The sequence below is a fragment of the Athene cunicularia genome, assembly GCF_003259725.1.
Source record: "Athene cunicularia isolate RWA chromosome 1 unlocalized genomic scaffold, athCun1 chr1_part1, whole genome shotgun sequence".
NCBI lineage: Eukaryota > Metazoa > Chordata > Aves > Strigiformes > Strigidae > Athene > Athene cunicularia.
This window is the reverse complement of record NW_020799091.1, coordinates 43907145-43932998: the sequence shown is the minus strand read 5'-3', so window position 1 is coordinate 43932998 and position 25854 is coordinate 43907145. Positions and strand designations below refer to the sequence as shown.

The window sequence follows — 25854 nt, the reverse complement described above, 5'->3', positions numbered from 1 at the left end:
CTAGAAAACTTTTTTTTTTTTTTTTTTTGAAAATATGGTATTGCAGTCATGAGCTTCTACTCAAAGCACGTAAAAAGCTTGTCCAGGGTGCCATGAACAAACAGCAGATTGGCACTCTACGAATGGTTCAGCACAAGACGGTACTTTTCTGAACAGAAAGGGTTCAACTGCACTCAAGCACAATCCGTGCATGACACAACCTAACCTCTCCACCATCTGCCGTTTCTTGTGTCTAACTTTGCTGGCCTCCCTGATCGCTTCCCACTTCTTCCAGTCTTCTTCACTGCACGGACCAGGGATGAAATTTACTGGCTGGACGTTGCTTCCCACCTTCCAAGATTCAATTTTGCGGGTCAGCATATCATCCTTCTTATGGCGAGAAGATGGCGACAGAACTCTGCCGTTGCTCTTTCTTTCCTCTGGTGTCGTGTTTTTTTCAAGTAAACACAGAAATTTGGAGCGAATCTCCTCCGGAAGACTCCACGGATCAGGAAAGAGTGCTGGGTGATACTTGTCTGGAGCACCCGATAAAGGCACCTCTTTTTTCTGGGAGAGGATTTTACGGAAAATCATGTCATCCTTTTCCAAATCTGGAATCACAGGTTGGCCCTCTCTGGGCTGCAGAACTATCTCACCCTCCAGGGTAGGCTCATGCTCAGAGAATTTTTTTAAATACCGGGGGTCTTGGAGAACAACTGGATTCATATGGAAAGCCCCAGTTTTCCGAACGAATAAGTCATCATTTTCTAAATCTGGATATAGATATCCATTTTCTGTGTCTCCTTGCTTGCATCCTGGTACAAAGGAAATATTCTTTCTACATTTTATGAGCCTAGGGCCGGAAGTAGGATCAATTTTGGTCTTCATTTCAGAAGACAAGTAGTCAGAGTATTTTTGCAGGGCCTGAAGTAACGAAAACTGACTGAAGCATATAAAACAAAAGGAGGGAAGTAAAAATATCATTAACTAGCAAGAGACAAGCAGATCACAGTGTGTTGTGGTATACATTTGGTTTAAACTTGCAGTATCCCAAGCAGTATAACTACATCACTTGGCATTCACCACCACTAACTGTAGCACGGCACACAGCAACCAGTGTAAAAGTATCACAGCATACTAACCTGCTCAGAAACAGCACACTTACATGCTCACACACAAAGCCACTAACTCTATCCAGCATGTTACACTTTTGTATTTACATGTTTTGGAAGATCAGCAACTTACAGCTACATTTAAAAAAAAAACAAAAAAAACCAACCCAAAACCAGAAAACAAAAACACCACCAAAACAGTAATAACCAAAAAAAGCACAACATCACAGGATGTGGTTTAATTTCATTTAGCTGTTGCATATCCAAACATTTCTTTATTATGCATCAAGAGCACAGCTCATGCAGCAATATCAACCTGGGCTGATCAGAAGCCTCCAAGATTTTTCCTTCTGCAATCTGTGACAATGAGCTTCCCACATACTCAGCAGCTGGCTTATAGTTCTGATCCCTTCTGCAACTGCTGTTCCAGTCAAAACTTGGTCTTGGTTGATTAACAACAGTGGCAGAGCTCTCTCTGTAAGCAAATTCCTCATCCTCAGAATCTGATTTCTTTCTACTGTACAGCAGCACAAAGAATGAGCAGAGGGAAACAAAAAAAAAAAGTGTACTCACTGAGTAAAATGCACAGTGGCAACAGCAAAACAGTGTAATGAAAATAATTTTTCAATTATTTTCTCAAAAGAATGAGAAAACATATCCTGCTGCTACACTGGCAATAAAAACAAAAAATAAAAGCAAAGTCACAACTGCACTTTATTTATAGGTTTTACACACAGAAGAGAAACAGGGGCATGCATGAAAACGCACCTGAACCCTTGAATCTCTTTATACCAGGGTTTGAAAGAGGATTTTCTGATTTTTTTCCATAGCAATTCTTCTTCTGGAGTCCAAAATTTAGGAAGAAATTTGTCAAAAGCAACAACTGTATTTGCCGTTGAAGAACTTAGCTTGCGAAAATAGAGATCATCTTTTTCAATGTTTGGGATGCCTATTTCTTCTTCCTCGTCCTCATCAAAATACCCAGATAATTCTGAAGGAATGTTACCTCTCGGTTTGTTTTCCTCTTTAGTATCCAACTGCCTCTGCCTCCTCTGGTTACTGTTCAAAATACCCAATCAGTTAAGATATTTTAGGAGCAACTTGACATAAAAAAATGCAAAAAGACATGCTTTTTGGCTCAGGAGTTCAACCTTGTGAATGAAGCAAATTAGTTCTCAATTCCATCACTGCAGCACCAAAAATAATAAAATATATTTAAAAAAAAAAAAAAAAAAAAGTTAAATGGTTATATCAGCATCCTATCGCCTCTGACAAAAATACGAAGTTTGACAGGTAAGGCATAACAAAATATCAGCTGTGTTACAATGCCGATTAGAAGGCTAACTTTATGGAGTTATTTATGGACTGCAATTTAGGTAATACAATAGTTACTGAATTTTGGATTAGTATCTCTGACCTCAGTGGTTCAAGCATTGCAGCTAGTGGAACAGCTGGATAACTTTCTTGCGAGCAAGATTTAGAAGAGTCATTGTGCAACACGAAATGATGTCCAGGTGCAGCAGAGCTTACAGGGCTCTTTTTGACTAGAAATCTACGTTTTGCTAAGTCATCCATAACCACATCAGGCAGCCTTCTTTCATCTTCTGAATCAGAGCCACTGTCATACTCATAGATCATCTGGAGGGAAGTTGGATTTGTGAGCCCGCACTCTGCTCTGCTATTTTGGCAGGAAGCTACAGGATTCCTTTCACGTCCACTGAGGTTGACCAAAACAGGAACAGAATTAAGACAGTGAAGTCACGAAGGCAATGATGAAACCCTAGAACTGCCCACTAAATCTCATCTGTATGCACCAAGAAGCCAGAAAACTGAAATTCATCACCATGTTGTGGAAGACTTTAAAGAGAAACTAAAAACGTAGATCTCTTCCTCTCACGAACTTGCATTTAAGATCATTTAAATCCCCTCTATCTGGAGTCTGAACAGCCTCAAAACATTACTCAAACATCAGAAAACTAGTTATGTGGAACAAAGTAAAAAACCAAAACAAAATCAAAAACCAACCACACCAAAACATACCCCCCGCCCTGCTAAAATATGTAGACTCAAATAGTTTACTTTGCATTGCAGCAACAGCAGCTTTTCTTTAACTAATAAAGAATTAATTTATTTTAAAAGTTGTAAATCAAAGTTCACATTACTAAGACTGCACACCAGTACCTTGAAAATGTTCCATCTGACTCGGTGAAGACAGGACTTGCCCAGCTCCTCCTGTTGTCCTCATTCTTCTCTGTCCTCTTCTTCCTTAAGGGTGCTGGCACATAAGCCGTCTGCTTGTTTTTGTTGGGTAAGAAGCGATTGAAGTCAGCAGTAGGTTTTGGTTCAATCACAGAAATCCTACGGTAAGACCTGTCATCTTTATGGGAGTCATGCATTTTGAAAGGCAGTTCCGAGTCTGTGTCACTGTCGCAACCTTAGAAGAAAGGGGAAAAAAGGGAAACTACCAACGTTATCCTCTAAACACAAGCTTCTAGCTAGAACTTGTGCCAAAATCTTCTAAAAATCGATTTATTTCCATATTCAGGATGTTTCAGCTGCAAATTTGTTGAGCTACTGACAGGACAGTGGGAGAGCTATTTTTAGAAGTTTGTGCCAAAGCTGCGATAAGGTCCATTAAGCTGAGTTTGGTTTGCATGCTCCTACTACATTTGTTCCATTCTTTCGCTATCACTGCTTACTGCAGCACTAACCTCTAGATTGAAGATGTAAAACAGCACAGAAGTTTTTAATTAAAAATATACTTGCCACTCAAATGCACTAACAAAGTTACCAGCAAATAGTATAGCAACAGACTCATCTCACCAGATTAACGTCCAGTAGAAGTCCAGGGTATGTCACATATGTACCACAGCTACACACTGCTTTGCTCAGATCAGAAATGCTCCATGTGGCCTCAGCCCAATGATTTTGTTATTCACGTCGAACAAAATCTAAAAGCTCACTATTTTTATAACTAAGTGAGACTACAAGTTTGTACTGAATTTTAAAACTGGGAAACATGGGTTAGAGTACACCTGTAGGGATCCAACGTCACAAACTTTCTTCTTGTTGCCTTTCTTTCTGTGACAAACTATCAAAGTAAGAACTACTCCTTGATTTTTAACCTAGGTGGGAAAACCCTATTGAATATTCACATAGAGGTTTCACATATCCACATTAGGAGCAATGGGGCAGTAAGAGCACGAGTCCCAGCAACCCTTCCTAGGAAAACTCATGTAAGCATTGCTTTGTTTCTACCAACTGTTAAAGGTCAATATTTGCTTAAACAAAATGCAACTGCAGCAGTTGCAAAACTGAAGTTGCCTTTCAAGCCAATTTAAGCATTGGGCACCTGTCCTGGTTCAGCTAGGATAGGGTTAAGTTTCCCCAGCAGAGAGAGAGGGGGAAGGGATCTCCAGCCGGGTTATTCATACCATGGCTGATGTCAGGTCCGGCACAGTAATTTTTATTTTTTTTTTTTACTTTTTCCTTGGTAGTCTTGGTGGTGGGGAGCTGTTCTGTGGCCATTTGCGGTATTTCTCTGTATATTGTTTGTCTTGCTTACTGTTATTGCTGTTTATTGTTATCATTGCTACCGTTGTTGTTCAGATTGTTTATCACACTGTTGTATTAAATTTCTTCTTATTTTAACCAGGGGTTTGTGCCTCACTTCCAGCCTGACCAGCTGATGGTGAGGGAGGGGCAACAGCAAAGTGGTCTCCTGTCCCGGCAGGGCTTAAACCAGCACAGGCACCCGAAGTACTAGGCCCATACATTGCCTTCTCCCACACTCATAAGACATAGGTCAAAAAAAGATTTAAAAGAGGAAAACATACCTTCACTGCCACCTTTTAAGGTTATATCTGATGAAAAGCTTGTGGAGGATCTTGAACCAAGAGAGTCCAAGCTATCAAAGGAATCGTCTCTTTTATGGCTTGCTGAAGACGAAAAGGTCTCTCCCCGGTCAACGTACCAAATATCACCGTACCCACTATCCCTGCCACTTCTATTCAGGTGGCTGGACTCTTCAAGCGCCTACGAGAACAAGTTTTGGAAGTTCTTTTACAATAATTTAAGATGCAAATGGTACTTGTGAGTTTTCACTCAAAATTTTTTTTTAAATGCATTTTGAGTGCACAAACTTTTACAAAGACTATTACAATTCCCTAAAAACATATACAGCAGCTTGGATAAGAGATTCAACACAAAGCCTTAAATTTCTGTTATCTCAGCCAAAGGAAATCAAGACAGGGCTCTTCACAATTTACCACATCAATCAGAGCATGTGGATTCTGAATTTCATATGTGTAGCAGAAACACCAGTGTAAGCTAAAAGTCATTCCTTTCACATGGAGTTTGATAGCAAGCAAAACAAACAAAACAGATTACTATATTCTCCAAACTAAGAATAAAATTAAGCCCCCAAGAGATTGCTTAGAGTTGATGCATAGCAAGCTATAAAATTCAGGCTACTTGTTTACTGTACTTTTTGGTTTCCTCACCTTAGTCAATGCTTGCCCTAATAACTTCTCAAATGCTTTAAGATTGAGGTATGGACCATTATAATGAGGGTTACTTTGAGCTTTTCTCCCAAGCCAGTATAATGTAATCAAAACCTAAAAACAGACAAACACAAATGCAAGCTCAATTCGTTTCCTCTCATACCACGTACCAGCATAAAAGAATCTCAGAATGCTGTTAGAGACATTTTCCACAATGAATTGTAAAACCTTGTTTACAGCATTAGCTATGATCTCTATCAAAACCAATTAAAGTGTTAGCATGCATCTCACGTATCTCAAGTAAACAGGTATAAGCAGTGTTTCCAATTATTACATTCATTTGAGAAAGAAAACTGCATCTTATGATGCATCAGATAAATGAACTGCTGAAGAATAAGGTAAACATGACAGTGCCATAAACAGAGCTGTTTTAAAAATATTTAATCAGAACAGAATTAGTGTGAAATAATTTCAGAAAGCATTGAAGAAGATATGTCTTACATTTTTTACTCTTCTGTTGGTCTCCTCCGGTCTGAAGTAGGGTAGGGAGCGAGGAGAAAAAAAAAAAAAAAGTTTTAAATTTTCTGACTTTGTTAATTACTATACAAGATTTAAAAGATTTCAAGCCCAAATTAGAGGCCAGTATAAAATACGCAACTATGACTGTTACAAAATAAATAAAAAGCGTTTTGCTTTGAATTCATAGTTATAACTGTATTATTTCAATGATTACATATAAAGCAAGAAACTAACTGATCTATTACAGTTTTTAATTTGAGAAGTACTCAGAAAGGCTCTAGGCTTTTTTAATTAGCTAAGGTTTTTCCTTACCAACAAAATAGAAGTGGAAAACAAGCTAATGACTTTGGGAAATACAGCCTCTATTAGCCAGGAAGATCTTTAGTTACATATGAAAGCAGTTTCAATTGTCACTTTTCCCTGATTTTATTATGTTTTCTAAAATATTCCCCAAAGACACAGAGAACACTTCAGCCTAGAGCATTTTTCAGACAAAAGCATGAGAAACTGAAATTGGGACATTTGGAGAGAGATGTTGTAGGGCTGTAAGGAGAGGTTTGGTTTCCTTTTATGTAAGATGTGTTATGTGTTCCTCAAAAAATAAACATGCAATCACTAACATTAGTTAAGTTTTTTTCAATATATAGCCAATCTGTGGCACACCTCAGAAGTGTACCAACACACGCACACAATGGTCCTGTTCTCCTCCTGCTTATTTTAAGAACATGAAGAAATTTTTTGGATGGGACCCTCCCAAAGGTAAGGTTCCACAGACTGAGTCCTCAGGTGTAAATATTCAGGGCTGGACTGGAGACAGCAGCTGAACAACACTCCCACCCACATTGCCAGCAATTATGGAAGGGCAAATCACTTAAACACATCGAAACAACTTTTCACCTGCCCCAGATGTTGTTGGTTTGGAGCTGGTTCAGCAGCAAGCTTCACATAAAGCAGTGTGAAACGGTTCAAACAAAAAAAGTGAAGAATTAACATACATCAGCAGAAAGACCTGTGCAGAGCCCTGTAACAAGTCAGACCAACTATGTATCAGGACACCTATCCTGTTTCAGGCTGTCTAGGAACAAGCTCAAAGGTTGCAGGGAAAAAGCAGAATAAACCATTTAGGGGAGAGTTAGGAGTTAGCAAAATAATGACAGGGTCTGGTCAACGTAGATGTCATTCTTCACAGAAATACAGTATTTGATGCAATGTGACAACCAGCAGGAACACAGACCATTCCTCCTTCTTCTTCCTAGTTTGAAAGCACCTTCTCCCAACTCAGTGCGGCTGTAATTGCCTTGCCTGTTCCCACACCAAGAAATCAGGCTGGCAGGAACACAAAATTCTGAGATGGATCTGACCTGAACAGTCTTCATCATATCACATGTCAGAGATGCTATTGGTTTTTATCATCAGTGACCTCTTTACCTCCTCCTTTTTTTTTTTTTTTTTTTTCTCCTTCTTTTTTTAAACTTCTCTGAAATGCATCATTGTTCTTTTTTCACTGGAGACTAGTTTGGAAAAAAAAGAATTTCCTCTTCCTTTTCTTCAGTATGCAGATTTCTTTTCCAGTGTCCATGCTTCAGGACACACCATGGCTGTAACCTAATAAGCTGACTAGAGACAGGTTGGTTTCCCAAGCAGTGGATGGAATCTTATTCTTGTGGTGGTGTGTATCAACCATTACACTTTTCAATACCCAAAAGAAAGCATTTTAAAGGTTTAAATTCTTTAGCTTCAAGGTCTAAAAGCCTTTTATTAGCAGAATTTCTGCTGTTATTTGCATTTATAAAAGCAGAGGCCATGCATATCCTTGCTAAGTATGCCTTAAAGTAGCTTCCACACTTCAGCAGCCTAGTAAGGAGTGAAAAACTCTGCCCTTAGTCAGGTCCCCTCTGAACTAACCCTTACTGGTCTCTAAACCTTTTGAACAACTCGTCATGATCTGAGCAGAAGAAAAAACAAGAAACAATGTCAAAACCAATGTCAAACCTCAGCTAACAAAAGGGGTTGGTCTCAAAATTTTAAAAGCTTTTAATCCACAAAGCACAAACCTTAATTGTTGGCAGCATTTTCAATAAAAGCTTATGTACAACTTCAAGGTTAGCCATTCTGGAAAGTATCTATCAAACATAGCATGAAAGTCTAAAGGCCATGAGATAACAATATGTGGGAGTTATAATAATTATGAAGAACAACTGCATGATTCCAAGTTGAAAACTGATTCAAAAAGATATAAAATAACGACCTGTGGAGAAATAACACCTTCTGTGTAAATCATTTCATCTACATCAATCTTTTAGAAAACATTAAAAAAGAGAAATGGAACAGAAATAGCTCTCACTTGGTAGCAGGTGATGCGCTTAGAGACCAAATAGCTCCCTTACATCTGAACACAACACATATTCACAGACATCACTTATGCCTAGCCAGCACGGACTGATGGACATTTCTCTAATGAGGACCACTCTACAAGAATAAAACAAAGTGACATGGCAGGTCAGCAGGCTGAGCCACAGCTCAAGAAATTTATTCTCAGCTCAAGGTTAAATAGTTGCTATTTGCTCAAGGTTAAATAGCAAAATTAGTCACCGAGGCCCTAGCCTGATAATACAAAAGCTTTGGCAGCAGCTCAAGCTTAAGGATTTCCTGGTCTCCCTTTCTCTTCCAGCCACTCCTGTTTGCTGCCCCTGTGGTTATGCCAACACGACTCTGAATCACACTGTGGTTCCACACTGCGCACCAGGACCAGAGGGCTGCGCCTATATCTTTGTTTGGGTTTCTCCTAATAGACATTTTCAAATCCCGAATTTACTCGCTCATCTGTTTTATAACACACTCGTACAAGTGACTGTGTCAGCACTGCTGCAGAGCCCACACACTGCCGCAGAGGGGCTCGGTGAAGGAGGACCCTACTCCACATGCCAGTACCATCAAAGTCCCCGCACGATGAAACACCAGCCAGAGGCACTCTGTGCTTCCCCTTCATCTGCTGACACTTAGCTTTGAGGCATGAGGAAAGCTTGCTAGTATTATTTTAATGCACTTTGAGGTACTTTAAAAATTTTAAAAAAATATTATACAAGACAGTCATATACCTTACAGTAACTAGCAGACTGCAGTACTTCAAGAAATCATGAACTAGACTTTAAGCAATTATAAAATAATCCATTGCCAATGCTGACACACATATACCTCTCCAGTTACTCCTTACAAAAGAGCAGTGCATTTTAGGTAGCTGTATTTACATTAACTTATTTCAAGACTTTTAATCAAATATACCGTATAGTTTGGATTTTGCTTTCCTAACACATTATACAGTATGGCTCATCCTCATCCTAATATACATTAGATTACAAAAACTACCAATTCATTATGTCAAATCATCTTTGACACTTCACTTAGGTTTTTTCCAGGGATAACATCAAACGTGGAGCTCAAGACAGAATCCAACATAAAAAGAAGTTGGTGCAAAATTCTGAAGAATGATTTTACAGCATGTCATTCAGAAAGCATGGTTTTCTAAAGGGTCTGTTTCTCATGTAGAAACCTATTTACAGTATAGATATCAAACCATGATTTAAAAAAAAAAAAAAAAAAAAAAAAAAAAAAAAAAAGCTAGATCAGAGAATTCCCCTCCCCTAAATGAGTGTTATCTGCCAGGAAGAGGCCACATGGTCGTGCCCAAAGAGATATGACAAATCTGAATCCATTTACGGGGAGAAAGGGGCAGAGACACTCCCACTGATAGAAAGGAATGTGCCAGTGACAAATGCACCCTGCCCAGTGCCAAACCCTTCCCTTGGTGACGAATACTCCAGAAACTCCAACAGCTGCCAAAGCTATCTGTTTTCCATCCCTTCCTCTGTACTACAGATGTCACAAACACAGGACTTGAACAGATTTCTGTTTTAAAGGAAATATCGGTGCTCTGTTTTTGAGCTTCTATCCACCAAAGCAGCAGTTCTACGTCCCAAATGCCCTATGAAGGACTCGGAAGAGCCAAGCCCTGGCCTGAGAGCTGGGGCAGATCAGCAGGCTGAAGAAGCAGCCTGCTCCTGAGCTCCTCACCAAGCTCCAGGCGCTCTAGCCTGACACCAACGAGCTTCACTTACGCTTCTGAGGAGAACGTCGAAGGGTTTGAAGGATTCTCCACCCCCGATGAGGTATGCTGCGCAGGAGACGAACGCTGGCTGTCCAACTAGCAACGGGCTTGTGCTAAATTTCAACCTCTTTGGCCACCTACTCAACTGCTATTAATATTGCCGTTATCGGATCTCACTGAATTCCCACATGCTGCTGAGAATAGAAAGGCTCCAGTGAAAGATGGGGCAGCCACATGGGTACAGAAACATGAGGACATTCCTCCAGCACTTGGATTCTTAGTGAACTGATATTCAACTCCAAGAGCCACAGTTCACTGCCAAGATTGCTGGAAATAAAACAGTCAGGTTATGGTGCAGCATTTAAGAACAGCTTTTGGAAATGCGACTTTCTATTTAACTATAAAAAGCACATGTATTTTTCATAGCAACATATCCACCAGACCCAATGCCACTTACGTTGTGACAGTGCACAGGTATAAAATTATGCAAAAAGCGTTTCTCCATGCTCCTACAAAATCGCCAGCTGGCAGCAAGGAGTCTGTGGGCCCTGATGACCAAGTAGCCTGACCCCACCCTGCACTCTTGCCTACTAACAAAGGGGCTGAGGGGTGGAGAAGAAATGCCCAAGAGAGGAAAGGCAGAGTAGGAATGCAGCCAGCCAATATCCTCCATGGGAACATATCCCTGTCCATCATCTCAGAGCTGTCCTCTCATACTGCCTCTTGAGCATGGTGCTTCCTTGCTGATCTCACCCATTATGCTTCCATGCTATTCTTAAATCTCTTATCAAAACAAAAACAGGCTGGATCAGCCCCAGCAAGTTACCAGACACTAACATTATCCATTTCCTCACACTCTTTTCTGACCCCTCCCTGGGTGGTCCATCTCTCCAAGCTTCCTCATATGCCAGTCTAATCTACAGGTTCTCCCAAAGAGAAAACTAATATTCAGAATCATGTAGGGCAGAAGGCACACCTGTCAAAAAAAGAAAAAAAACAAAACCAAACCAAAACAAACTCCCCAAACCATCCCCAGAAGAACAAGCCTATGCAGAGATGCTTAGCTGATAACCTGAGCCCTCCTTGGCTCTTGTCTCAGGGGTGGGCAGGGGAAAAGGGATGAAGCATTACTGCAGAAACAACTTGCAGAGAAAGAGGAGATTGATAGGATCCTGCAGCTTCCTGCTCAAATATTAAGCTGTATTAAAGAAAACTGAAGTATTTATCATAATTAGTGGAGCTTTGTTGATGGGTCCCTTTTTGTGTCGTCTTCTTCACTCCTAAAAACTCTTAAAAGTCAGCAGCTACACTAATTACAGGTAATTAAACTGTTTGGTTTGTTGTTTTGTGGTTTGGTTTTTTTGTTTTTTTTTTTTTTTCTATTGCTTCATTTGCTTGTTTGTTTTTTCCAGAGCAATTTTAGAGTTTTTCCCCAGTCTGTATTGGTCACTTTAAATTCCAGGACTAGACAGGTACCTATGCAAAAATAAATAGCAGGCATTTTATTTCTGAAATCTACCAGTCACATGCCATATACTTTGGCCAAGAAGCATGAGAACATACATCGACTTTTAAAAGAAACAATGGACTCTCCACAAAGAATTAGAAGTTGTGGAGTTGACACCAAGCTCACACAGAGTGTTGGGAGTCTCAAAGGTAATCAGTTCGTTCATACTCAAGAGTATGTTTGAATTTCAGAGGTGAAATTAATTCTTTTCAAGAAAAAACACTTCAAAATACACAACAACTCAAATATATTGTTAAACAGCTATCATATCACTGTTTACACACCCTATAGATTTTCACAACTTCCAAAGTACTGGTCTTTAAAACTTGGAGTATACTACTTTGCTGAATCTCGTCTTGTCTCCCTGTTTTTTTTTTTTTTTTTTTTTTTTTTTTAAAACATGTACATAATTCACTTGACTTTTGCATCAGGGTTACACTAAATATTACCACTTCACCACTTCTACCTTTTTCCTTCTTTGTATCTTTTCACAGTTTTGAGATTTTACACTCTCCCCTCCCAAGAATCAATGGACTTGAGCTCATGCTGTTAATCATCAGGATCATCATCTACGTTAACTTCTCTTGCATTTAGTTTTGAAGATCCTCTACCTTCATTCCCATACACAAAACTAGACCATATAGTGTAAATTTTGTAGATTAATTTGAAGAGAAATCCATATGGGGTACACAGAATTGTGCTAGCATTCTTTCCAAGAGAAATAGTTGGTATATCTGGGGAGTCACTCTGAAAAATAAGCATCAAAATAGGCAATTACGTGCAATACTGTAAGATTTTAGAAATATATACAAAAACACATGAAGGTGCAGCTGCTAAATAGCACAGAAGTAGTTCCACAGTATTTTACAAAACAATATTCTGTATAAAGCATATTATTTGCTTTAGCTAAGCTGCAGCAACCATGGCAACTCACAGTTAGCATTTTTTCAAGACAATACCGAAATTCACTTTCTCTATTGCCTGATGCCTCTTTGCCATTACTAAATCAAGTTATTTCCAAAATTGTTGTCCTTTTTACTTCCAGTCTTATACCTAACTGAAGTATTTCAACATCCCCTCTTTCCACAGGCAGATACCAGAGGTAATTTTGTAGAATAGCCCTGAATACTGACTCATTTATTCCCTCTAAGCATCGCTCAGACACCTCTGCACCAACTCCAGTTACAGATAAACAAGTTACTACTGGAAGGTGAGTTAGGGTAAAAAATTTTCCATCTACCAGCTTCTCCACAGCAACTGTCTGTGTGCACTCTCTTACTGTCAACCCCCAGGATTAATACAATTTGGATAAAGCATTCAGAGGTGGTCCCTTGGGAAGAGCTATGATTTTGGCAGGTTATACAACTTCGCTTGCTCAGAGAGATTTTTATAGACTCTATAATGAGAGAGGAGAAAAAACCAAACCAATCCAAAACAAAGCCAACAAATCCTCCTTTATTCAATCTTCTCCCTTGGTCCATGCTCAGGGAAAGATTTGGTAAATGTAATCCTCCGTTACTTTTGTGTCAAGCAAACAGGTGGTGATGTACAAGTGCCTTGTGTTTAAGCAAAAGTTTACTGCAGCTAATAACACTCAATAGTGAAGTTTATTTGATTTCTCAGGGTGTGCAAAGAAAGATAAAAAACCATAACTCAAGTCTATCCTGTATAACTTATACAGTATATATATTTGACAATGAACATATCTGCTGATAAGAAAAAAAGAGATGACCGACAGTAACTTATACCGCGTATTGCTATGTTCATGCTTGTGCTAACATCGAGTTTCACCAGTCCAAATAGGTATCTGCTCAGTTGCTGTTCCAACACATACACAGAAAACAATTCAGCACAGAGGTGACTCAGAGAGTTAACAGCAGAAACCACAGATACCCTATCCATGGCTCTTCAGTGGGAAGTAACCCAGACTTCAGTCCACTCCAATTGCCATCTCTTCAGGGGAACCAAGACTCATAAGTGTCAGGTACATAAATGGGGCTGAATATATCCTCCTGAGATGAGACTGACCCCTGCATTTTGAGGGTACGTGGGATATGCAGCACCTGGGAGCTGCTGCATAGATTTCTGACGGCTCAGTTTTTCCCCTAGAGGAACTCCAACATAGTGCTGGCCAAACTGTTGTAGAAGAGGACAGAATTGGAGCAGCCCCTCTTTTCATTCTAAACTTTTTCATCTTACTAAAGAACAAATGCTTTAGTAGTTTAAAGGGGGATTACTGAAAGCATACCTTTAGGGAAAGTGTCATAGAGCCAGGATTTTGGAAAGAATTTATATTTATTTTTAGAGATGGACGGAATGAAGATGACAAAATGGAGGTACAAGGTAAGCGCAGTTTATTCCATGATAAAGATTTTGGAAACAAGTTAAAGGGATGCTGGAATTTGTCCTTAAGTAGAAATAAATCACTACTTCATGACTGCATCATTTAGTTTAGTCTCTACATTTGCAATAAAAACTTTAAAGGACTACTGGGTTTTCTCAGTAATGTTTTGGCAAAATATTTCACAAGCAAATAAGAAGCACTGAAGAAATTATAATGCTTCCTCTTTGAAATTTTGCTGTATTTTCTGTTTCTTTGGGTTACCCTAGCAACACAAAGCACAACACCATCACTCATCAGAGCACAGAAGTATGAAACACAGACTGAACCTGACCTCTCTACTGAAGTCAGTTCTCTATTAACATGCTGATGCATATATGCCCAAAAGTGAGGTACACAGATACAGCTGAATGTTACTATTTCCTATGTTTCTTGATCTGCCTTCATTTGTGAAGACATATTTAAAGCCAGGAAAGAACACTTCAATTAATGTAGAGTCAAATGTTAATCTATTCACCATTATCAGAAAATACTACTGAAAGAGGCTATATTCCCTTGAACCAGTTCTCCCAGAAGACATGGTATAAAGCAGCAATAAAAGTCTAAAAAAAAAAAAAAAAAGCAAGATAGAAAAATCAAGTAAAATTCACAAAGTATACTACTCTTAGCAAAAATGTGCCCTTTTGGGAAACACACAAGATCTAAGATAAGCAGGTATTATTTTCCACATGTGCTACAGTTGTCACCTGCAATCTTCAGCTCCTGGAACATCCACACATAAGAGAGCTCCTTAAAGATATAACTATTCTAATTCAGGTTCCTTATGGCTTCAGATATATTTCTGTATCATTTGAAATTACTAAATTCAATTTGTTGCTATCAATATTACTGGATAAGTATTAGCTTTTTTAATTAGCTTTTTTTGAGGAAAAAGAATTTGTTCACCCCAGCGGACAACAGTGCTTTAAGGCTACTTAGAGCAGCCAAGACTGAGGGTATTTTTAAACATTTGTTCAAAACATTAAGCTTTTTGGGCCACATTTTTTGGCCAAGTTTTTAATGTTGGAAAAATGAATGCTTCTTTACTGCAAAGTGAGAGAATGGATAAAAGTCCAAATACTTGCTTTGCCAGAATGTTAGAAAGCCTGTATGGAAGGCAAAAAGGGGGAGGAGGGAAAAGGAAAAGTTAAGCTAGTCTGACCATATACCTCTGAAGTTGGAGAATTTACATCAGTTCTGAGCATCCTAACCTACTGAAACCAAATGTGCTATTAGTCACTTGAGAGTTTCTGTTGTAAAGTTAGAGGAGTCTGAGAATAAAAACTTGAACAAAATTAATGATATGGGAAAACAATCCCAGCGAGGGAACGATAGATGATCTCACACCTCTCTTTCACTGGTACTCATTAAGTATGTAATTTGTAGCACAAAACTGATGACTGAGGGGAAAAAAAAAAAGCTTAATACACCAATTAAGATGGCACCAAAATGCTCCAACAAGCTATTACAACTAAGTCTGGTGGGTAGGGAGTGGAACAAAATGATCCGATTCTGCTCCAAGTGAGGCCATGGCAGTATTCCCAACATCTTTAATGAGTGCATGAGTAAATGCTAAATTAGGAATCTTCCTTCTCATGAGAAAGAAGATACTATATGCACCAAGTCTTGGAAACCACAGTTAGCCATCTGCAGAATTTCACCGACTGTCTTGCTAGATAAAGCACTGAAGAAGTAGGGTCCTTAAAACACACATGATGGTTGTAAGCTATCCTTCCCAGAAGTCAATCAAACCACAGAGCCAGGATAACACAAAATCAATCCTTGGGCTCTGGAAGAGGTTATTCTAAAAATCCTTTCCCCAGCAATCCTCGTCATTTCTACACAAAGACCAGACAGGGGTTTGGACCTGGATAAGGTTAACAAAAACCTTGAGATGCTCATCTAGGAATCCAGGAAACTAGCTTCTGAAGACTAAGGGTCTCTTGAAAACCCTGTGAATGGCAATCATTATTGCATTTAATCATTGCCAAGATTAAATCAAGGTAATGGTTAAACTGCAAAGTACTCAATGGCACCAGTTTGCTACGAGGCTCAGCTTCATAACGGACAGTGTGCATGTCACATTAGTGAATGCTAAAACCAGACCTGCTGCCTTGGAAGTGTCAGTGGAAGCATCCATGGAAACAGCCCTTTTAATCTCAAGTTTTTAGCACTATTTGATTCAGAAGTCACAACAACAGTGTTGTCACTATATTCACTGTTTTACGTTTACATGAAAAACCAAGACCTTATCATCTACCAATTAAGATTGGTCATCTTGACAGGATGAGAAATGCAAAGGCTGTTTGATAAAACCAGTCAGATGATCTCCTGATTATACTTTATTCTAGTGTAGCCTACCTGAAACAAATTGCAACTGGGAAAGAATCACACAGGAAGCCATCCAACATACACATTGCACCAGTGAGACTCAGAATAACTTCCAAGGTCTCCCTTCCTTTCCACCTCCAGGCTAACAGAGCTACAAGACTAACTCAGGGCAATGGAGGAATAACCAGTAGCATCCTCCAGTGAGGAAAGGATAAATCAGCCTCTGCTAATGGTTTAGGAATAGGTTGTCACAATGCAGCAAAACTCAGCTGCCCATTGACAGAAGGGCAATCCCCATAAAATACAGGAGAAAAAAAACAGGATGGAAATACCTTTACCCTTTGACCCGCAGATAGCATACAGGGAGATAACCTTGAGCATTATCACCATGTTTGGTTGCCAGATGGGAAACTGTTGACCACATTATCCATATAACACTGAAAGCTTTTTGTACTATACTTTCACCTTCTTGCTGCATAGCATTAGATAGGTGGAGAAGACCATGAAAAATATTTGGAGTACTCTTAACATATTATCCTCTCTACATTTCAGTGTAGACACAAGGAGCAGCCCAATTAACCTGCTAGAGTACACATTTCAAAAATAAATTTAATACAAGTCACTGTTGTAGATGGTTTTTAGCAAGTAAAGGTACAAAGACATGCAACAGTTCATCATCAAGGAAATACATTCATGGCAGAGTAGTACAGTGTACAAGTTTTCTAAGACACTCAAAAATAGCAGTGTAAGTTATGCAAGCCTCATCTTTAATAAATCGGTACTATTAAAACCAGCTCATGATATAACAAATCAGCCATCTGTTTGATGCTAATTTACTGGAAGACACTGATTCAGAACCACTGCAATAGTCAGCTATTTTTTGCTTAAAGAGAAAGAAGATGAATGTGAAGACTTCTGCCACACTGCATTTAAAGCTCTTCACCTGGAAAACAGCACATTGACTACATGTAGAAGTATGCACCCTGAAATTTTTTTTGGGTAGGAAAGAATCTAGGGAAGCTTTTGCTAGGGAAAGAAATCCTGACCTGTTGACATTCTATCCAGAGTTCACGCAAGTGTGTAATTATTTGCACTATTATTATCAAAAGCAACATAGTTATTACTTAAGCCCCTGAAGGAAAAACCCTAACAGACACATGATAGATACACAGGTGAATATATCTGAACTTTTTTGTATGATAAAAGTTACCAACAAAAACCAGGCAATGCTCCAAAAAGGAAAATCATCAGGAAAAGAATAATAAAATAAAAGCACAGAGGTATCATTCTCCACAAAGAAAAAAAACCCCACCAAACTCCTGTCAAAAGCACTCCCAAATCACTTCTCTTGTCAAGCAGTGACATTGAAATTTTAGCATTGATGAGGGCTGATAGCATAGAAATCAGCAGACTGGATGCGAAGTAAACAGGGCTTTTAAAATACATAAATGCACATTTAAATTCATTCTGTGCTGATTTACAATGTGTAGAATCTCAAATACACTACTTTTGTGTGTCATAACAATTCCCCTCAAAAATACATTCACTAACATGCTCATGATTCCAGAGCTACTTACAGAAATAAAAACTGTTTTGCAATTCTGCTTTCTTCAAAAAGGCTTTTATTTTTGCTAATTTTGGATTGCACAGAGGATCCTGTGCTTCATGGGTACAACTGTGCCTTGCCAAAGTGCTTTCACAAATTCAAGACTGGCCAGGGAGCATCACAAATGGTAAAAGAGCATTTAGTCAAACCAAAAAGCAATTCTCTATGAAAAATGAAACATATAAATTACCCAAAGAACACAGTATCACAATATTAACTTATTATTAATTTTATTGCAGGGACAAAGATAGAATGGACTGCAACTTGCTTTGTTTAATGAGACAACTTCTTTTCCTGCCCCCTCTCTTCTACAAGGCTTTTAAGTTGACCATCTATATGCAGTTTGTCTTACGCTCTTGTCTTTGCCCCTGTATCTTGCTGTGTTGATCAGCACTTTAAAAAGAGCCACATGCTTTCAAATCCTGGCTATAAACTAACTTCTGCTATATCCTCCACCACCAAGGAAAATACAAGGTAATTTTTATAATAATTACCTACTAATAATTTTTTGTATGCAAGGATCAGGGCATTACACAGTTTAATAAGCAAATGCATGGAAACCTTTACAGCTACCTTTTGTAATATCATTAAAGACTAATTTTTATAACCATCACCTGCCTTCTACTTCAAAGTGTGCATTCTTTGAGGCTGACCCAGCGTTGCTGTTTGTTTTATGAGTTGCCTGGCAGAGATGTCTGAACAACGGAGAATGAAAACAGCAAGAAAGCATCTTCACTGGGTATCCCAAATTAGCTTGTAGAGTTATCAGAAGGCTATTCCCAATGACAGCAGTGGTGGTATGCAGACCACCTACAGCCAAGGAACTAGAAACCAAGAAAATGCTCCTGCCTCTTCATTTACAATAAAAGCAGATTCTCGAGTATTTTACAGGTAAAGATTAATCTTAATACACTTGTTTTGAAACTGTAGTCTTCATAACTAAACATATAGCATTAACAAGGAAGTCACAGTACCAAGGGCTGAAGTAACCTGAAGTAATTAGCTAGAGTTCTCTCTTATGGGTGAAAGCAGAAAAAACACTGCTCAGTAGTTTTCTTCCACTGTTTTCACTGCTCCTTATTTCAGCTTATAAGGAGCTCAGTCTTCTGCAACTACAGATGCACAAATAACAGGAACATGATCCATTAAACATTGTATGCCAAAACCTACATGCAATTAAGCTTGACCAAACAGTCTCTAGGAGCTTGAACATATTTGCTTTCCTGACAAAAATTCTTCAAACAAAAGTTCCTTCTATAAGTAAGGTATGCATGCCTTCGGTGCATGTCCATCAAAAAGATTCCTTCCCTGGGAGATAAAAGTGAGAGCTTCTCTCTCTCCTCTGACTGATCAGACAGCAATACATCATTTTTACATGATGGAAACCACACAAACACATTCCTGGGCAACAGGAGACAAGAAGAAATTTCCAGTGTTCACTGCTTCCCCACTTCTCCTGAACCAGAATTAAGTCAATATAGAAACTTTCAAGTCAGGCTTCACTTGGACCTGAGAAAAAAACCCTAAAAAATCCATAGGTATGGCAGAATGTAGGTATTTGCATATCAAGTATTCCATTTGAAAGTGAGAAAATGCATTTTGGTGATGCTGACAGTAACTTGCAATGCTTCTTTAATATTAGTGACCAGCTGAGATAGATTTTTCCATCATTGTTAATAGAAAAAATAAAGGACTTGATTCTTTCACATTATCTTTGAATCAAATCTTGCTGCAATTTCTTTAGTCCTCGCTACACTGTCCTCTAACAAGTTCTGCAGAGGAATACAGAAGTTTAGGCAGTGCTCATGTTAGATGGTTAGATCAGAACTACCTCCGATCAAGTAAAATGAAGGGAAGCTACGTAATACCTGCACCAGTGGACTCCTTTCTCCTCCACAGACTGTGCTTCTCGGGAAGAAGCATTCACTGGTTTTTGACCTACATCAGCACGTTCACTTAAGTGCTCATACTTGAGCTGCTTGAGGGAACCAAGCCTCTGTCTTTTATTCTCCTCATATATTGTTTCTATTTCTATTTAGACGGTTGTTCAAGCCATTGCACTTTTTCAATGTAAAAATCCATCCTTTGGGAAAAGATATATAGTAAAGGCTAAAAATAAAAAAAGAGCTAAGAAGTGAACTTATTTCATATACTAAAATCATTCTTAAGATTAAGATTTCCTATCTCTTTTAAGCCTTATTTCTGTTCAAATTGAGTTCAGTGATGATTTCACAACTGCTTAGATTAAGCTCCAGGTTGAGAATGGATTTTGAATCCTCTTTGCATTCAGATTCTTCTTCGTTTTTACCTTGCCCAGCTTCCCCCCACTTATCTACCCTTCCACTGCAGGGCCCCATCCTGTAAATACACTTTCTGAGAAAACCAAGAAGCACCAGTCTTTCATTCCAGATATTCTCCTGATAAAACTCATGTTGTCCATTAAGGAAAGGAAGTTTATCAGGCAACTTCGGCAGACACCTAACACAGCATAAGCACAGAGCACATGCCTCCATTTATTCTGAGAGTCTGAACCAGCACACTCTTCCAAAGCAGTACTGGTAAGCCAGGTGATGAGCTGCTGTGTCCTGTGCTGGCAGCCTGGTGCACAGCTGAGAGCAGCTACTGAGCACTCATTGCTCATGTGGTAGCCAAGCAAGCACAGCTCGGACACACAGACTCGTGCTGTTTGCTTCCATCAGTCCCTGGATTCATAGATTTAAAATATTATCCAATCAATGAAGAAGAATACTGAACAGAAAATAGAAGTAATTTACAAATTCAATCACTCAATTTTGGTGATGGTCACCACCCCAAACTGACTACACCACCTGGATAACTTGAGATTTCTGTATAGGTTACTTAATAAATAAACAAACTAGCTTGTTGAATACATTCACAAATTATTCAAACAGTATTAGAGAAGATGGAATTAAACTAAGGAATCTGGTCATATCTCAAAAGGGAAAATGCTTCAGAAAGACAGAATTTTGTTTATAAATAGCAAAATATCCTTTTACAAGGATATTTTTCCTCTTGAAGGAATGAAAGCATCACAATGAAATAGAAAATATGAGTAAACCACCAGTGCTAAGTGACTTCTGTATGATTTCTCAACAGCAATCGACATTCAATACAAGAATTCAGATTTCAAAGAATAAAATGTTCTGCACAGAGTGTTTTGCAGGATAAGCATAGCAGAGTATCGTTACTGATGCATCTTATTCTGTGCTTATTCAATCTGGGTGGGTGTGCCTTCTGCATAACCATCTGATGTGTGAATTTACAGTTACATTACCTATGCCAAAATCAGTAACAAAACCTCTTAAATTAACTGATCTTTTTAGAGCAAAAGTAGGTTTTAAGTAACGATGCTGAATATAGTATATGCAAATACATGTGCCAGCTTATTTCAGCCATTCTTATATATTATGCTTATGAAACTTCTACTAAAATTCAAAATGGCTTGATGAAAAACCATCAAATGTTCAATTCCTAAGAATCATTCTTAAAAATTATGAATTCATAAGGAATAATTAATAAGAATTCATAATTTTGTCATAATATTTTGCCCTGTGATTGCACAACCTGGTCACATATAGAAGTAGTCAGACACTGGTCTAGATAAAGAAACCTACCATTATTTTATTAATCTTTTCAAATACCTCTGCATACAAGGTTCCACGCTTTCTAAAGTTCAACAACAGTATGTTGTAGATTGATTTAGCAAATCAAATTAATTGCTTCCATAAAATTTGTGTTTGTTTTTTTCCTTAGTTTTTGCTTCTTGGAGGAGTCTGTCATAGATCTACAGAAGTTAAAACCATCTTTCACTGAATGTGATCTTTTCAAAACCATACACAGGAACATCCACATGGAGCTAAATCAATACTCTCTCTAGCTCAGTATCCCATCCTCCCATGCAACCCCAAGTGGTTGCCTAAGGAAGATAAAACCAGAGCAAGCAAGATGCTTCGATCTCAGGGACTTCCCAAGCCAGATGTGAGTTTCTCCATATCAAGTAACTTCTAACAGATTTCCCTTCTATGAGCTTCTCCACTACCCCTGAACTCCAGCAAACATTTATCATCCACAGCATCCACTGACAAGGAAGCCTACTGCGCCTTGATTTTGTTTACTGATTATTCATATAATGTGGGACACAGAGAGTAGTTGAACCACTTCACCCATGCCATCTGCTTGGTTTTTTTTTTTTGTTTGGTTTTTTTTTTTATTTCTTTGTTAGTTTTAATCTTGCTACTCCTCTCCATCCATCATCTCTTTCAGGCTCAGGACTCCTTAGCGTGTTTGACTAAACCTGCAGCAGAAGCTATTCCTACTTTTGGCCAGAGAAATGTCATGATGACGAAGATATTCCAGTGCCATAGATTTGATCTGGGGGAAATGTGGGGAGGTGAAATGAGAGGGTGAGGAAACAGAAAATGATCAAAGTCCAAAGATTCAGATGGCATTTACAACACCAGCAAATTCCACATTACCCACAGCAGTACAGTGACATAACACTGTTTTTCCTGTTCCTAATATGTCTTGACAATGCTTGGGGATTGTTTCTGGGTGGGTTTTTTGAGGGGGTATTTTCATTTCTTTGGTTTTTTTCATTGCTGGTTTTGCAAACTACTATTAAAACCTGTTTACTAGAGTAGCTGACACTGGTAAATTTGGACAAATTAGGATTAGTTTGTGGAATTCTACAGTAATTCCCTAACTGCACAGATCTGTGATGAAAATACATCACATCTTCAAGTCAAACCATACATAAATATACTGTGCCTTCTGTTACCTTGGGCATTTTTAGCTAGTGCTTTACCAAGTACATCCCTCACCCCAGAAAATGATCACAGCTGAGAGCATTTTACAAACAACAGGTCACAGAGTTAAGAAGAATACATTACTGAGCCATAAATCTGACAAGCATATTTCAGCTTTTATTCACAGTGCACAAGTGGCTGTTCGTAATTTAATAGCCTTTGCAAAAGCAGAAGTATTTTGAACTTAGCCTCCTCTTCCCTTCCCCAGTTAAATATTTTATCATATAACACACTGGAATCCACGTCAGTTGATGCATATCTGTACATACTGGGTTCAAAGGTGTGTATGTGTTTACATTTGAAGGACATTTTTTCTAGAAGGGAAAGGAAAGAGGAAATATCATTCACATTAGTCAACCTTCTTACTCTAGTTCCAGCAACCAGCTGCAGCAGCTTTCAAAATTTTTCTTTCTGAATCAGTTTCTGATACTGCACTCCCCGAGCAGACGAGAGCACGAGGAGGGTGCAGTCGATATGCCGGAGGGCAGGGCTGCCAGGAGGACTGGCTCTGCAGGAACCTTATGACATTCAATGAGGACAAAGTCCAAGTCCTGCCCCGGGCACGGACCTAACCCCTGCAATTGCAGAGTGGGATGGGGAGCTGGGCCTGGCGGTCCTGCTGGGGCTGAACGTCAGCAACCCAGCAACACTGGCCAACAGTACCTGGGGCTGTACGAAAGAGTGTGGCCAGAGGGCTGATGGACCTGATCATCACCCCTTTCCTCAGCACTCGCTATGCCACATCTATAATGCTGCTATCTCCAGTTTGGTATCCCCAGTACAGGAAAGACATTGATAAACTGGAGCACTTGAGTGGAGGTCCCTGGGATGGTCAGGACTGGAGATCCTGAGCTTGATCATCCAGTCTGTCAGCCTGGAGAAGAGTTCTCCGGTTGTGTTTTCTTTTGTTCTTGTTTTTTCCTTTTGTTTCTTAAAGACAACAGAACTCTATCATTTAAAAGAAATGTGAAAAGATCATGCCTGTGTGGTACTGTCTAGCACTCATTTCCCCCCTCCCCATCCCTTCTTGTCTTCTAAACCATGTGGTAAGACATTATTTCATTTCAGTGCTTCCAGTGACAAGATGAAAATGACCCTGCAACCCTCCTGACACACGCTTTATAAAAATATTTGAATTAGTTATTGCAAGACAAATTATGTTCTGTAGTACAGTAGAAAAACCTGTTAACGCCTCTTTGAAGGATACTGAGTGCTCCAATTAAGCAGTAGTAACAATTAGAATTGAAGTCTCTGAAAGCACTGTAACAATATTATTAATCACAGCTCAGGAATAAAAATGACCAAAAGTAGGATTTGGTATGAAGTAGGATCCAGAACTGTCAACATACTCTTCAGCTTTACTTTCTCTATTTACATAGTACAGTTAACTGACAAACTCCTGTATCTGTGGAAAACTTCAAGAAGTCAGCTTCCCCCAGTATTTAAATATCAGAACTCTTCCTATTGAGTTGTCTGTCTACAGAAAATATAACTGAACCTCAGTAATTTAGTAGTAAAATATAAAAAAAATTATATGATAGTGAAATTGTATATGTATTTCTGTATAATTGATATTAGGGTAACACAAGCTTATTATTTTTAGAAGTCCTTCAACTTCCAACCTCAGAGACAAGCACTTTTTTGTATGCTGAGGAAAAAAAAAAAATCACCACCAAAAAAAAGCAGGTTTTCTCTTTACCTTCTTTCATAACACACAGCTACTCATGCAAATTGCTGTCCTCTTTCTACTACACTGTTTTATAAACTGCATTTAATCCTGGAATGCTAGGGGATTGATGTGCATATTAAAATGAATATAGATGCCTAAGCTTTGGATGGATTCCCATGGTAATCTTAAAAGTTTAGATACTTCTGTTAACATAAAGCAAAAGAGCATTGAAAAGTACTGTAAAGGCTTTTAGTAATAATGGTTTTGTACCCCCCCCCCACCCCAGTTAATCCAGAGATACTTTTAAAACGCAGTAGGATCAAAAATGAGGACTTTAAACAAGCCAACATCTTTAAGCAAAGCTAACTGTAACTTCCTTCAGCAAGCCATTCAGTCTTGTAGTGTAACTATTTGAATTCCAATATTAGGCTGTAGATCTGTGTCACTAGATACCTGAATTGCTCTCAATACAGCTAACACACACTAATGTCATTTTTTTCCAAGTTTGTTCAGACTCTTCATGTACACTTGTAGGTGCAAGTATACAACTCCAGAAACTTTTCATTCTTACAGCAGAATTATCTCACAGAACAGATAAATGATAAAATCAAACACTATCAAGAGTATAATCCTATAAAGGAAGCATAAATTATTAACTGTTAAATTACGCAACAGAAAAAAATGAACAAATCTCAGACATTTCTCTTAATGGCCAGAAACTTCAAAGATAAAGTAGAAATATTAAATAGCACCACACCCAACACTTTACAGACTTTACACGAAGAGTTGGAGGTAAATTTCTTGCAGGTATGGTCCAAAGTCTGGAACATATTTTATTGTCTACAACCATTTTACTGGAATGATTTAAAGATTATGTAAATTAATGACATGAGTGTGAGTATTTTACACTAAGTACAGCAGTTTCACAAGATTGATAAAATATACTCTTTTCATTTTCTTTACCTTTGCATAACTGTCATCAGTATGAATAAAAGTTAAACGTGTGAAGTGCATGATCTTGAAATTAGTTATATCCTAAACAAAATAATTACAGCATTTTCAATGTTTAGAATATGGCTATGCCAAGGAAGATTAGCTGCTGTAAATATTACTCATTTCTATGAAAATGCCCATAGCAGAAAAAAAAAAAAATCCACACTTTAAGTCATAGGAACATTTCTAGAATCACTCTGAAGTGAGGGTGCTACACTTTTCCATTTCAATGGAAGTGTCACCATGAAACTCAGTTACCACAATAAAAACCCTATTACAACCTCCTGTGTAAGAAATGTTATTTCCCTGAATATATTTTTTTTTG

The 25854-nt window shown here is 38.6% G+C and overlaps 1 protein-coding gene across 16 annotated transcripts in view; it reads right to left on the bottom strand.

Annotated features, from left to right (window-relative positions):
- The window catches only part of LMO7 (LIM domain 7), a 131639-nt gene that overhangs the window by 39403 nt on the left and 66382 nt on the right, over positions 1-25854 (bottom strand). For 11 of the 16 annotated variants that reach the window (XM_026847859.1, XM_026847884.1, XM_026847944.1 and 8 more), the window contains exons 5-9: positions 6095-6125; positions 5594-5707; positions 4928-5126; positions 3273-3525; positions 206-922 (exon numbers count right to left, since the gene is read on the bottom strand). In XM_026847859.1, coding sequence (XP_026703660.1) covers positions 206-922; positions 3273-3525; positions 4928-5126; positions 5594-5707; positions 6095-6125 — 1314 coding nt within the window. Of the gene's footprint in view, positions 1-205; positions 923-1859; positions 2151-3272; positions 3526-4927; positions 5127-5593; positions 5708-6094; positions 6126-25854 lie in introns of all 16 variants that reach the window. The other 5 variants (XM_026847951.1, XM_026847922.1, XM_026847930.1 and 2 more) reach the window with 2 other exon arrangements.